We start from the raw sequence: 15,700 nt of genomic DNA on the forward strand, positions 1-15,700 counted from the left end.
CCTTCTTTGGTTCATAATCCTATATATTCAAAATCCTAAGATTGAATGTAGATAGCTAGTATAAACATCAGGGGGCACTTGGATGGCTCAGTGGGTTAAGTCCTGGGATGGAGCCCCAGGTCAGGCTCCCTGCTCCACAGGGAGTCGGCTTCCCCCTCTCCCTCTGTCTGCCTGCCACTCTCCCTGTTCGTGTACTCTCTCTCTCACATACACACACACACACACACACACACACACACACATTCTCTCTCTCTATCTCAAAAAATAAAATCTTAAAAAAAATACTCAGGAATAGGAGAAATGAATGAATAACTGTAAGTCAGAAAGCTGGCTGCTATGTGTTCTTCCTGAATTTACTTCACTAGCAAGCACAGTAAAACGAGATGCAAGATGAGAACCCCACTGATTCTGTGCTCTGTGATTCATAGTGCTCAGGATTCCAAGCCTGACTACGACTTGGGACATCATCTCTCTGGTAACAAAAACAAATAATGTAATAAAGCCCCAATAGTAATTGCTTAGCACTCAAGAAGTCGCCTAATTATAAAGACAACTGCAACTTACCATAAAGCTATGAAGAGGCACATGATTTTCCATGTGGAATCACCACCCCAACCTCACCCCTCACCCATGCCCATTCATTTTTCAGGAAACACAGCTTGATTCTTAATGCTGCTGCTGCTGTATAAAGAAATAATGAGCTCTGTTAGTGCACCTGAAAATACACCATCAGCCTAGAAAGGGAGCACTTAGCTCATAGCACTTTAATGAAAATGTCAGGACCACCCTGAAGTATTTAAGTCCTGTAAATGCCAAGTAAGGGGAAGAGCTAAACAATTAAGGTAATGGATGACAGCAAGCAAAGAAAACAAAACAAAACAAAAACAAAAACAAAACTAAGCTGATGATCAGAAAAGAATTTCACACTGCCTCTCTTATGCTAAAAGAAGTTTTTTCAAAGGAATTATGGTAACACCCAAGGTTTCCATTACCCAAAATTAGCTCAAACTACATGGAGAAACTGTCAGGACAAAGCAAATTTTATGGGGAAAAAGCTATGTAGTCTCTTTCTCAATCTTCCTAGGATTTTCTGGAAAAATAGGCAAAAGAAAAGTACCTTCTTGAGCCTTGATAGCACTTGAGTGGGAACACCTGTGGGTACTTGGTTCCCCAAAATGTTCCGTCAGTCTAGTATACACCAGATGTTGTAATGTGATGTGTAAGATCAACTAAGGGGAAACTACAGTGATTTGGGCCGAGAGAGAATGAGAAGGATAGCAATAAATTGTTGCATGAATATATTAATGAATTCTGCATTTTTCAATGACCACATCATAACTCACAGCTTCCCTAAAAATACCAGTGCCTTATACAGGTCTGATGACATTTATTGACTCAGCTTCTATGTTTTCTCTCGTGAAATTTTGCAAACCCAAGAGTAAACCAGTGACAGTGCTACAGAGTCTGAGTAGATAGAAGTAGTCACTTAGACTGTCTTATTTGCTATTGGACCCATCAATGATTTCTTTGTGGGAAGGTGCATGCATAGAATCAACAGAGTCTCTCACTAGAACATTAGACCAGAATATTTCCAAGCTATCAAATTCCTGAGAGGAGATGTCAGCAGAGGGATTTCAAAACGTCAAGATTTCATCTAGCTATTATAAAAGATACTGAAAAGATTTGAGATTTAGTCTAAAGTTACTCTGAATAAAACATGACATTATAATTTTTTGTTTGAAGTGCTGTCACCTATAAGAGGGAGATTAATTTTATACTGCTTCACAGGGTGATAGTAAGACCAAAGGATGAAAGTTTTGGGTTCAAAAATGAGAAAAAGAAAAAGGAAACAGTTCTCTTCTTCCTACAGGTATTTGAAAAGAAGCTGATGATTATTTAAAAAAATAAAAAAAATAATAACCACAAATGATGGGCCGGCGGGGAAGCCGGGGCTCCAAGATGGCGGATCACCCCGCCGACGCTCTCCAAGATGGCGGACTTTCCCGCCACTTTCACTGCGGCCTCCAGGTCACCACCAGGAAACTGAAGTTTTCCACCCAGGAACTTCCCAATTGGGAACTGTCCATCACGGGCTTCTCCCACCCCATGACCTCCATACCTTACCTAATACGGACACAAGCCTATGTCCTGCCTCAACCCGATAAAAGGACCCTGCCGACTCCCTCCCAGCGCGACCTGCACGACTCACACACTCTCTCGCTCTCTTCTCCCTCGTGAGTCGTGGGACCTCGCCCGAGGGTGCTTGCAAGAAAGCTCATCTCTCGGATCCACTTGCCTTGTAGCCTCTTCCTTACCACCGCGGGCGGGAGCAACTTTACATTTGCTGCCGAAACCCGGGAGGAGATTAAGGCCTCGCTCCAGGAGGGGCCTCTCTGCTGTCGCCACCGGGGCCTTAACTGAACCCAGCGCCTGGAAACGTCGGCGAAGTTCCCCGATTCCGAGCCCCCGTCCGGGTGGTCCTGCCTGAAGCCGCGGCCAGGCCAGGGCACCTCGACATATGCACCCCTATATTTACTGCAGCATTATTTACAGTAGCCAAGATATGGAAGCAACCGAAATGTCCATTGATATATGAATGGATAAAGAAGATGTGGTACGTGAGTGTGTGTGTGTGTGTATAATGGAATATTACTCAGCCATAAAAAGAATGAAAGCTTGCCCTTTTCCAACAACATGGACGGAGCTGGGGGGTACTATGCTGAGTAAAGTAAGTCAGATAAAGACAACTCCCATATGGTTTCACTTATAGGTGGAATCTTAAAAAACAAATGATCAAACAATAAATAAACAGACTCTTAAATACAGAGAACTGATGGTTGCCAGAGGGGAGATGGGTGAGGGGATGGGTGAAATAGATTAAAAAAAAAAGTTAACAACTACAAAATTGGGGCACCTGGCTGGTTCAGTGGCTTAGCATCTGCCTTCCGCTCAGGGCATGATCCTGGAGTCCCGGGATCAAGTCCCACATCGGGCTCCCTGCATGGAGCCTGCTTCTCCCTCTACCTATGTCTCTGCCTCTCTCTGTGTCACTTATGAATAAAAAAATAAAACCTTTAAAAGAAAAAAACACAACTACAAACTTCCAGCTGTAAATTAAGTAACTCACAGAGATGGAAAGTACAGCATAGGGAATATAGTCAATAATATAATAACTTTATATGGTGACTATACTTATCATGGTGAGTACTGAGTAATGTATAGGATCGTCAAATCTCTATGTTGTACACGAAACAAAAATAGCAATGTAAGTTATACCTCAATTATTAAAAAAAAAAAGAGAAAAAAAAACAATGACCAACTATTAACCTGCTAGTGAAGAAAGAACTAACTTAATCTCCAGTTAAGAAGGTACTAATTTGGTTTTATTTTAAATATAATTGAACTATTTCATTATCTCTCTCCTCCACTAGAAGGTGAGCTCTTTAGGCTAAGAACTTTGTCTTAATCATCTTTGTATTCACAGAACATTGGTTGGCACATAGCAGCTCTCAGTGAGTGTCAATTAATAAGTAACAATATTGTAAAAGATACTTTTTAAAGGTTGTGATTCTATGAAGTATATTTTGACTTAAGCTGTAATGTGAAACTCAGTAAATTCTAGTATTGCTTGAATGAATAACTGCAAACTTAGGAGGTGCTGTTCTTCCATCTTATTTGCTTCAGTATCTTCAAACTCCTCTTTTCCTTCCCCAATATCCGTAGTTGAAAAAGCTGAAGTATTGACTCTAATAATGATAACAATGTTTACTTATTCCATAGAGTGCTCTACATTATACAGGCTAAATTTATTTTATTGTACTTCACTTTACTGTGCTTTGCAGATACTGTATTTTTTTACAAACTGCAACCCTGCACTGAGCAAGTCTATTGGCACTATTTTTTCCAACAGCATTTGCTCATTTTGTGTCTCTGTGTCACATTTTGGTAATTCTCACAATATTTAAAGGCTTTTTCATTATTATTTTATTTGTTACCAGTGACCTCTGATGTTATTGTAATTATTTGGGGATGACACAAACCATATAAGATGATGAACTTAATTGATAAATGTGTGTGTTCTGACTGCTTCACCACCCAACCACTCCCATCTCTCTCTCTCTGTTCCTGGGCTTCCCCATTCCCTGAGACACAACAATTGAAATCAGGTCAATTAACTCTGCAATGGCCTCTGAGTGTTAAGTAAAAGGAAGAGTCAATCCATGCAGCAAACTTCATTGTTGTTTTAAGAAATTGCCACAGTTGCCCCAACCTTCAGCAACCCCCACTCTAGGACCGGTGAGCAGCCATCAGTGTCGATGCAAGACCCTCTACCAGCAAAAAGATCATGACTCACTTAAATCTCAGATGAGGGTTAGCACTTGTTAGCAGTAAAATATTTTTTAATTAAGGAATATACATTGTTTTGTAGACATAAGACTATTGCACACTTAATAGACCACAGTGTAAATAGAACTTTTATACGTACTGGGAAGCCAAAAAAATTCATTGGACTCAGTTTATTGTACTGTACTGTATTGTATTGTATTTTTTAAGAGAAAAATAGTGTGCAAATGGGAGAGGAGGGGGAGAGGGAGAGGGAGAGAGATAGAACCTTAAGCAGTCTTCACACCTAGCACAGAGCTCTGATGCGAGGCTTCAGCTCACAACCCTGATATCATGACCTGAGCCAGAATCAAGAGACAGTCGCTTACCCGACTAAGCCACCCACCTCATTTAACCCACCTTATTGTGATATTTGCGTTATTGCAGGGGTCTGGACCAAACCTACAGTTTCTCCAAGGTAGGTCTCTACTACAACATATTCTCACCTACATTATCTTATGCAATCCTTACAGAAGTCCTGTGAAGCAGATATAAGAACTTTTATAGGGTAAAGGAGGCAAAGTACAGCATTGAAATAGGTTATACATCTCAAGTTTGAGCTCAACTTTGTTCCCAGCTATGCAACTTCAGCAAGGTTAACATTTCAGAGATGTAGTTTCTTTTGACCTATTAAAAAGTAGTATAAAAATACCTCATATGCTTACTGTGGGTATAAAATTAGAAAATATAAGGCTGCTTCCTTTTTCTAGTATGTTGATAGACTGGTTACTTGAAAATCCCCTCTCTATAAAATCTCTAGAAATACTGGATAAAGTATAACGAACATTCTCTTAAACATATGGCTGAGATAGTAAGAAAAACTACCAGGAGCCCAAATTAAGGAATATACTAAAGATCGGGGTGATAAGCATGAGCTGACAATGGGACTACCATGGGGCAAAGCAAGAGTGTGCATTATAAGAGCCACTGAGTACCGAAGACAAGGCCTTGGACCCTCACTAGGTGGAAAAGTTATGTTGGGAGCCATACATACACCAAGGTTCTTGAAGGGGCATACACAATGTGAAATGCAGAATGGGAAAAAGAAATGTATGCATGTATATATCTCTATCTCTATCTCTGTCACTACCTATATCTACATTGACCAAATCTAGGAAACAAAACAGAAGCTTGCTTGCCCTGGCCTAGACTCTATGCAAAACAAAAGAAGAATATCTCCCAAGGATTCATAATTGTGAATTTACCATCTTATGTGTTTGATTTTCAAGATTACAGTTGGCAAATAAGGAAACTCCAAGGTGAGAAGTCAGCACTAAAAATGTGCCTAGCAAAACAAAACAAAACAAAAATAAATAAATAAATAAAAATTTAAAAAATTAAAAAATAAATAAAAATGTGCCTAGCATAAGCACCATAGGTAAAAATCTCAGTAAAGAGCTCATAATTCAAAATTACAGTACATGCAAGAAGGAATCCAACATGTTGGCAAAAATAATAGCAAAATTAGTTCTTTCAAGAACTACAAACCATAGAATTATTGGATGTTGTAGAAGTCAGACTCTAGTGTAAACATGTATAATATTTATGATCATACTTGTTTGCTAATTTCAAAAAAATTCTCAAAGTATATGCTGTAGAGAGTTGTAATTTTTAAATGCATAGTTTTTACTGGAATGCACTTTGAAAGATTTCTACAAAGATGGAAGACATTATAAAAGATAGTGGTACCCAGATCGGCTTCGTTCTATTGCAGTACTCTATCATCGAAGTATTTAGTATCAAAAAAAGCAGTAGTACTATCTGTGGCAACAATCTAGGCTCCTAATCTTAGCAGTGATAGACAGCCCCCTGGCAAGCTGTTGCTAGAGTCAAAGACTTCACCTCTGCACTATAGTAAGTGGTTCCTTTTCTCCTTGCCAAGATCATTTCAACTGGCTTCTAATTACACTACTCTATCTTAAAGCCATGCAGTAAAATCTTCAGGATGTGTCCAAGACTGCAGTTCAAACTCTTGGACAATTACTCATGCTAAATTACTGTCACTGATTCCTCATCTAGTCTGCCTACAGATACTTCTGCAATATTTTATGAGGCAATAAAACTTCAAGGTATGTAATTTGCTTACTATCATACAGAAAAGTATGTCTCTTGGAACCAGCTCTTGGTCTCCTATCATATAGTTTGTCAGATCTATAAAAACAGTATAAAATCAAGTTCATAGTGACTTTACCATAGTGCCAGCTGATTGCATTCTGCCATTGGCATTATTGATCCAATTATCTCTATTGTAGATATACTCTTGAAGAAAGCCATACAGCATTTCTATTATAAAGAAATGAGTGTTATTTCATACTGTGAAACAAATCTATAGGATTATGGGATTAGAAGCAATTCTCATATCTGGAAGCACAGAGATCTTGGATAACTAAAACCTAAACCAACCTAGACAATTGCTCCATTAACCAAAAAATAAAGTAACCATAGATGTAAAAAGCAAACAAGCCAAAAAAAAAAAAAAAAAAAATCACATGACTTGCTCCTTCAATTTCCCCCAATTCACCTGAAGGCAATTTTCTCCATTGTTTCCCTCCCCTCACCTGCTGTGACTCCCCAAAAAGTAACCTACAGAAAAATAAGTTCATTCATATGGTATTTATCTTTCTCTGTCTGACTTATTTCACTTAGCATAATAACCTCTAGGTCCATCCTTATATGTGGAATCTAAAAAGCAAAATAAATGAAAAAACAAAAACAAAAACCAGATTCTTAAATACAAAAACAAATTGGTGGTTGCCAAAGGGGAGGTGAGTACAGAGATGAATAAAATAGACAAAGGCAAATAAGAGATACAAACTACCAGTTATAAAATAAGTCACGAAGATGAAAAGCAAGCATAGGGGAATACAGTCAATAATATTGTAATAACCTTGTTTGGTGGTAGATGTGTCTACACTTACAATGATGAGAGCTGAGTAATGCACTAAATTGCTGAATCACTTTGTTGTACACTTGAAATGAATATAACATTGTATGCTAATTCTACTTCTATTTTTTAAAAAAAGTTTTAGAAGATAATCTAGAGAAGGATAAAAAGCTTACAGACCTTGATAATTCCCAAATAGAATAATCCATCTCAGAATAACCAAAATTTGGCTGTATCTGGTTTCTCAACACTTCTTTAGCAGGTAGAATAATATCATTACTAAAAATTAGCAAGTCTACCAAACAAATAGAATTTCCACTTTTACAAGTGCATGGAAGTATGGTGACTAATACAACAAAGAACCCACTTGATGGAGCAGCTTAAGATTTCAGGAGGAGCAGGCTTTTCAGTAGTGAAAACATAATAAATAACAGTAGCAGGCAGGAAGAATAGGCCAGGGAGAGGAGGAAAAGTAGAGACTCACAGGTTAAGGATGAACAAGCAAAAAAAAAAAAAAAAAAAAAAACCAAAAAAATAAATTAAAAAAAAAAATTTTACAAAAGGATGAACAAGCAAAAGAGCCTACTGTGTAGTCTCAAAAAATGGTACTGGCAAATTAGAGATACAATTTCATGATGGCACTGAGTCAGATCCAGGCTAGGTAGCAGCTGAAGCCCTTGTTCTCATGTAAAAAGTACAAAGCTCTGTCAGCTGATTTACAAAGCATACTTATTAATGCGAGAGTCTAGGTGGTAGAAGTAACAACAAACATCCAGCAGCAATACTCTCTGACATCCTGAATAAGAGTACAAGGTAATAAATAGACAAAGCTAATCCCTGCATCATTTGGGGAGAGGTTCTCTGGAATGCGGTTATCCCAGCTAAAAGAGACACTTAGGTGGTCAACAGATACAGAAGTGATTAGCAGTTTCCTAGGCTTGAAGACTTCTCTTTACAAAAAGATCATAAGATCCTGGGGCATCTGGGTGGCTCAGTTGGTTAAGCATCTGCCTTTGGCTTAGTTCATGGTCTCAGGGTCCTGGCCCTGTGTCTAGCTTCCAGAAAGTGTGCTTCTACCTCTCCCTCTGCTCACACCCCTGCTCATGTTCTCTTTCTAAAATAAATAAAATCTTTGGGGGAAAAAAGATCATAAGATCCTAGGAATAAAAAAATTAAAAGATTAAGTCAGCTACAGTCATAATTCTATTCTCTTTCCTTCTCCCTCCTCAAAAGAGGCCACTCTCTGTTTCCCTTTGCAGAGAATCCTCTGTTCTTCCTCCTCTATTTTGCTTCAGGGTGGTCTTGAGATATTCTTTTCTTCACCTCTCAGTCTTTGTCTTACATGGTGAGTAGTACAGAAGCACAGGTGATGACATGGATCCTATACTACATAGTCAACATCCTTTCCTGCCCTCTAGAAGGTCACCAGCCTGAGTATGTCCAACAGCTGATTTCTGCAGAAAGCTCAGAGAACAGCTCTGGCCAATGCCTCTGCTCCCCATCACTTCAATGATTAATGACAAGTCCTTTCTTCAGGGTTCTCTTAAATCACTCACAACCAAACCAAAAAGGCATAAATTACAAAAAATATGGGATGTCCTTTATTGGAAGAACAAATAATTGCCAGCAAAGAGAAAGTAAAGCAAACCAAATAAAATAGATAAAACTGGAAACCCACAAATCAGATTATAAAACAATATTCTACTGACATTTAAATGAAGTAATCTCATGGCAACAATTTAACTGTTGCCTTTTTGCCTGTACTCCCAGATTTCTCTTGTTTGGGGCAGAACACAACTTTTTCATTTCTTTGTGTACTTAGACCTGCACATTGAACCATTATTTATTACTTACTTGGGCTTGTTTGCATACTTTAAAAGGGTGAAGTGTTTCTTGGTAGAAAAGCTGATGATAAGCCTGTAGGTCAAACCAAAAGTACACACTGTTCTTCCACAACTGTAAATAGAAAAAATACAAATCATTATCACCCAGTTATTAAAGCTTTACAAAGCTCTAATTACAAATATAAATAATTGTTTAGCTCCTTGGTGTTACCATAAATCAGGTTTAATTTAAGATGTCTTATTTTTGATTACAAATTAGCAACATACAAAAATATTAATTTGCTATTGTCACTAAAATATTATATTTTTGCATGGATGCCTCTTACATAATTGGCCATTAAAATAAGGCACATGCTAGTTAACAATTAAAGAGTAATCACATATTTTGGTATGAAATCAAAATCTTGAGGTATTTTGATAAATATGGGCAAATGTATATCATACTAAAACCAAACACTACCTTAATAATTGAGCCAGTAAAATACTTTATATTTGAGCAAAATAAAACAAAACAAAACTGGCAATGAATCTTCCACTATCCATTGCAATTTCTAATTGTTAGAGTTATTAAAAATGAAAATTAGAGAATAGAAATCAACTCTGAATTTTATATTATATTGAAACAAAATTACAGAAGAATAAATTATTGTTAATAATCCAAGTCAAGGGGCACTTGGGCTGTTCAATCAGTTAAGATTGCAGCTCAGGTCATGATCTCAGGGTCCTGGGATCAACCCCTGTATCTGGCACCATGCTCAGCAGGGAGTCTGCTTCACCTCTCCTTCTGCCCCTCCCCCCACTTGTGTGCTCTTTCTCTCACTCTCTGTAAATCTTTTTTTAAAATAATGCAAGTTAATCCTTTCCTTTTCTTTGTAATTCTAGTAGGATAGTGAACCAAGAGAATTATGATCAAGATGTTTACATTTTCACTAAATATTTAGCATATTTCTTTCCAGAGAAAATGGGAAGTTTAACATCAAATGTAATTATTTGAGCACTGAATTACTTCAACTTCTCCTACTTTAAAATGAGGTAAAGGCATAAAATTAGATTTAAAATCATTATTGTCTACCTTGTTTCCTGAATGCTCACAGAATTTAGTAAAGAAGAATCCAGCTCTATTTTCTACATACAAAGATTGCAACAAATTTTCCATGTCAAATCCTCCCAAGGCACCATCTGTCATGGTTTTAACCTAGATAACAAAACAGAAGTCCATGACCCACCCAGAAACATGGTGATTTTTTATGACACTGTACAACAGGGTTTCCTAAATTCCGCCAGGCTGTCATTTTCCCTCTGGACTTACTTAATTTTTGTACCATATAAGTAATTAATGCAGTATGTTTGCATCTGACTGTCATTTAAGAGTCATTTATGGAGCCAACTACAGCAGCAGACTTTATTCTATTATAAACCAAACCGATTTCAAACTTAATGTTAGAGCGACTTTTCAACCTCTGTTATTTTCATGTTTCAGGCACAGCAATACCATTTTAGGATTCTTCCAAATCTCTATTGGTGGCCTCATCCCTACATATTTACAGTTATTTTAGCCTTGAGGTGATGCTATAATGGCTACAAGAAAGTTATAAAAAGAACCATCTTCAAGGTCTCTCAGTGCTGCTCATTAACTGTCCTCAGGGGATTCCTCCCTGGACAGTCTCACCCTGTACAGGTCATGGCCTTCAGAATGTAAATGGTAATGTAAGTTCACATATAACACTCTTATTTGGAGGCCAACAATGCTGGCAACCCTAATACCATTCTTGAAACACAGAGAGCTGGCTATGTCCCCAAACCTAAGAATGACTATTTTTTTTATTTTTTATTTTTTTTAAGAGTGACTTTAGAATATGAAAAGGCATGTACTGTTCATAGGAACTCTGGTATTTGCTGCATGGAACTCAGAATTCTTTGTAATCTTCAGATAACTGTGGCATGAACAATTTAAGGCATTGTTATAGTATCTCTCTGCCTCTCTCTTTATCCCTCTACTAAACATATTCTCAAGTGAGAATATAATGTTATGATGTTTAACTGTTGGCCTTCTAAAAACCAAAAATACCATTATTTTGGTAGGCAAGAAAAAAAACCTAGTTGGAAGAAAAGGAGAATTGTTTGCTTAGAATAAAATAAAAAGTTATACAAAATTCTAATTGTTCAGACAATATGGGAACTACAAAAGTTTCTACCTAAAGTATAATCCCTAGGGAATATAAAATTGTCATGTAGCTGATGTAGCAAATCCACATGATTAAGGGAGCCATACACTGGAAATATTCTGCTTTATAAAAATCTTAAGTTTCCAAAACATAACATCAAATACTATTTTTTATCAAATGTTAACAATTTAATAAAACTAAAAGACAGTCTTATTTTGTATCTTAGGTGTTATCACATCAAAACCAGAAGACAGCTGTTTTTAAAAGTAGTAATCAATGGAGTATATAGCAACATGGTCCTATAAAAAGAAACAGGAAAATTTTTATATAAAAATCTTTTTGGAAGGAAAAAATAAAATGTGTTGTTTAGTAAAGAAAAATTACTATGGTAGATCAATAAAAATTCCCTAAAATCAGGGGACATCAGTCAAATGAAGAATCAGATAAATCAGTTCTCAAAATACTTACCGAAGGTTCTTCTGTGTAAGTGTATCTTCTATCCAGCTGGGGCTTCAGACATTCAGAAATGTCAGTAAAAGATGTTAAGCGAATAACTTTGTTGCTTTCTGACCTGTGCCTCAACCTAAATTATAAGGATAAGAACTCATTGATTAACATATATTGAGCACCTTTGGTACATGCGACACCAAATCTTAGGTGTGCATCTGAGCACTATGAGAGAATAAGGGGGGAAAAGTACAAGTCTCAGGTCCAGCCATTAAGAAGTGGTTAAGAGGGGAACCTGGGTGGCTCAGTGGTTGAGTGTCTGCCTTCGACTCAGGTTGTGATCCTGGGGTCCCGGAATCAGGGAGCCTGCTTCTCCCTCTGCCTATATCTCTGCTTCTCTCTGTGTGTCCCTCATGAATAAAATAAGATTTTCCCTGAAAAATGGGTAGGAGATGTATTGTGTGTGTGCGTGTACGTGTGTGTGTTTAGAGGGGTTCTTTAGAGGGGAGAATAGTGAGCAATATGTGAAAGTAAGTAGGGAAAGCCTTGTTTAAAAGGCAGTAAGTTAATTAATTTGTTTAGGGTAAGAGGACACTACCACTTAAGTAAACACTACATAACACATACTAAACACTGTGCTAAATACAATTCACATTATCATATTTAACCCTCACAACAGGTGTGATTCTTAAGGATTTATATGTGGCAGTGTGGGGTGAGATCATGAAAGACTGTGGAGCTAGACCAATGACTGTAGGTATTATCTTTTTATATTTTCTTATCTAGCTCTCTCTCCCTCACTGCAATTATTCTAAACCTTATTTTCCAGCTCCATAAAACATACCCATCCACTTCACCAAGATAGCTGCACTCCAATCCACCAGCAGATTGCTTTGCATGTTCTTCTCAGACAAAAAGGTAGGTACAACATGCTTCCATTTCCTCTCCCTTGATGTAGCAGACTGACTGGCTAACTCAACACTTATTGCCAGTGACATGCCTCCATAAGTAGCACCGCTGAGATACTGAAAAAGCTAAATACTAAGTTTCTAAGACCAAGTTCCAGAAACAGTCATGTGACACAGTTATGACTACTGAGATACAAAACAAAGACTGCTGGGGAGCTTCTAAGAAGCTTGCTTTCCTGACAAAAGGAAAGGATTCATGAAAACTGCCCTTTCTTCTTTATGATTTGAAAGCCTGATGTCAGGAGCTGTAACACCAATGATTATTAAAGAATGGCCAAGAACATTACAAAAATTCAAGCCCTAACACTTCCAATCCAAGGAATCAATACTGGCAGTTGCCTACCCTCAGATTCCTTGTTCTGTGAGAAAAAATAAATTTGTCTAAGCCATTGTTAGCCAACTTTTCTGTTATTCACGACTGAAAACTCTTAAATTACAAATATATTCACCTATACCTATCTTTATTTCCTTCCATCCTGTTTCAGGAAAAAGTTTCCTATCTTCTGTCCAAGGTTAATCTCATGGACTTTGTCCTTGAATCTTTCCTTCTGTTCTCCTTTGAAAACATAGACCTTCTTCTTTCTCGTGGATCTTTAACTTCTCCCTTTCCACTAGATACTTACTACTCTAGGCATATAAAGAGGCTCAAATCTCCACTGCCTTAAAAATATTGCTTCCTACTACAGAAAATCATCGAATCACAAAAGGAGGGAAAAAAAAGTAACAAAGGGATTACAAGATAGCCAGAAAACAATTAATAAAATGACAATAAGTCCATACCTATCAATAATTATTTTTAATGTAAATGGACTTAACTCTCCAATTAAGACACAGAGTTGGGCAGCCCCGGTGGCTTAGCGGTTTAGCGCCACCTTCAGCCTGGGGCGTAATCCTGGAGACCAGGGTCCCATGTCAGGCTCCCTGCATGAAGCCTGCTTCTCCCTCTGCCTATGTCTCTGCCTCTCTCTCTCTCTCTCTCTCTCTCTCTCTCTCACGAATAAATAAAATCTTAAAAAAAGACACAGAGTGGCTTGAATGCTCTCATACATGCTAAAAGGAGTATATTGTTACAACTCTTATGAAATACAATTTGGGGGATCCCTGGGTGGCGCAGTGGTTTGGCGCCTGCCTTTGGCCCAGGGCGCGATCCTGGAGACCCGGGATCGAATCCCACGTCGGGCTCTCGGTGCATGGAGCCTGCTTCTCCCTCTGCCTATGTCTCTGCCTCTCTCTCTCTCTGTGACTATCATAAATAAATAAAAATTAAAAAAAAAAAAAGAAATACAATTTGGTAATATCTAAAAAAAAAACCTTTAAATCACATTAACTTTGATTTCGAAACTCTACTTTTAGAAATTTATCCTGCAGACACGTATATACATGAAATACAGCAAATGTACAAGAACATCCATTGTAACATTGTTTTTAGTAATGAAAAATATTGGAAATAATGTCCATGTCCCTCAATAGAGTACAAATACAACATTTGACATAAAATGAAAGATAATCAGACATAAGGAGAGATAAGATTACAAGAACAAGAAACAATGGAAAAAAGATAGATTATAGTCTATTACTGTAGTAATGGATAGTATTTACTGCTATGAAATACCTTCTCCAAAAAAAAAAAAAAAAAAAGAAATACCTTCTCCAATAAATTCAGTAAAAACAAAGGTATAGAATAAGTGGATAGCATGCTGCCATTTTTGAACTATGCATATACTTCCAATATTGAAAATAAATAATGTAATTTTAATAAATGACACAAAAGAACTCTCTAGATGTTTTCCACTGAATAGAAAACAATCTCCAGATTTCTTAATGTGATATAAAAAAATTTCACTATCTGAACCTCATTGCATTAGCTTGTATCTTGCCTTTTGCTGTAATACTCTATACTCTAGCCACAACATAAACATAAAAACAATGCATAGTTCTCAAAATTAAACTTTTCTCTCAATTCATACTTATATGTCTTTTTACTTGTTTTATCACTTGAAAAATCAAGATAATGCCTCCTTCATGGGGAGGCAGTAAGAACTGATATAATGCAAGCAAAGTATCTACAACAAAGCTCACTAACTGCTATTTTTGGAAATGGCAGACAGAGTGATTTAGACCAACTCTCCCTTTGAAGACAAACTAGATAAACTGAAAGAAATACAAAAATTAGTCTGCTAGAAGAAATCAGAGCGCTAACAATGTAGTTAAGAATTTTGGGGCAACAGAAATAAACCCACAATTACATGGTCAATTATCTTTGACAAAAGAGGCAAGAATATGCAATAGGAAAAAGACATTCTCTTCAATAAATGGTGTTGGGAAAACTGGACTGCTACATGCAAAAGAATGAAACTGGACCACTTTTTTACATCATACAAGCTGAAGTGACTTCCAGGAAATTTAAAGAGACATTGCCCTTTTCTTCCCCAATTTTCATTTCTCTCTTTTTTCCTCCTTTGAGAAGCCAGACATGAAAGACTAAGACACTCAAAAGCAAAATACATATGCAGAGAAAAGTTAGAATGTGACTATGTATGTCCAGGAAAAGGCACATACTAGAGAAGACCTGAGAAGACTCTAAATTTGACCTCAGGCTGATGCTTGGCACAATCTACAATAATAAAAACATCAAAAATCAATTTAAAATGGTGAATTTCATGTTATGTGAATTTTATCTCAAAGGAAAAAAAGAATTAAAGTGAAGTAATAAACTAGTAAACAAAAAAATTATTCCCCAGCAAATCCTACACCAAAGTTAACACCAAAGTGTGGTTTTTTTAGGTTGAAGGAAAATAATCCCATTTGAAATAAAGAACAATGAGAAGAGTACATATGTGGGCAAATCTAAATGAATAAGGTAATATGTATGCTATGTTAAATAACGAAAAAATTCTTGAGTCTTACAAATTCACAAGTTTGAGAAATACTGAACTACTGATCAGTGCCCTAGTAAGAATTGGAGTGCAGTCTTCTCAGAAGTCTTCTGACTGTACAGCTCATCAGAGG

The 15,700-nt window shown here is 37.0% G+C and overlaps 1 protein-coding gene across 17 annotated transcripts in view; it reads right to left on the reverse strand.

Moving 5' to 3' along the window:
* Positions 1-15,700, reverse strand: part of RGS22 (regulator of G protein signaling 22) — a 162,059-nt gene that overhangs the window by 91,275 nt on the left and 55,084 nt on the right. For all 17 annotated transcript variants that reach the window (XM_072774009.1, XM_072774020.1, XM_072774012.1 and 14 more), the window contains 3 exons: positions 11,745-11,859; positions 10,184-10,306; positions 9,122-9,223 (listed from right to left, as the gene is read on the reverse strand). In XM_072774009.1, the coding sequence (XP_072630110.1) occupies positions 9,122-9,223; positions 10,184-10,306; positions 11,745-11,859 (340 nt within the window). The remainder of the gene's footprint in view (positions 1-9,121; positions 9,224-10,183; positions 10,307-11,744; positions 11,860-15,700) is intronic.

This window comes from Canis lupus, chromosome 14, assembly GCF_048164855.1.
Source record: "Canis lupus baileyi chromosome 14, mCanLup2.hap1, whole genome shotgun sequence".
Lineage (NCBI taxonomy): Eukaryota > Metazoa > Chordata > Mammalia > Carnivora > Canidae > Canis > Canis lupus.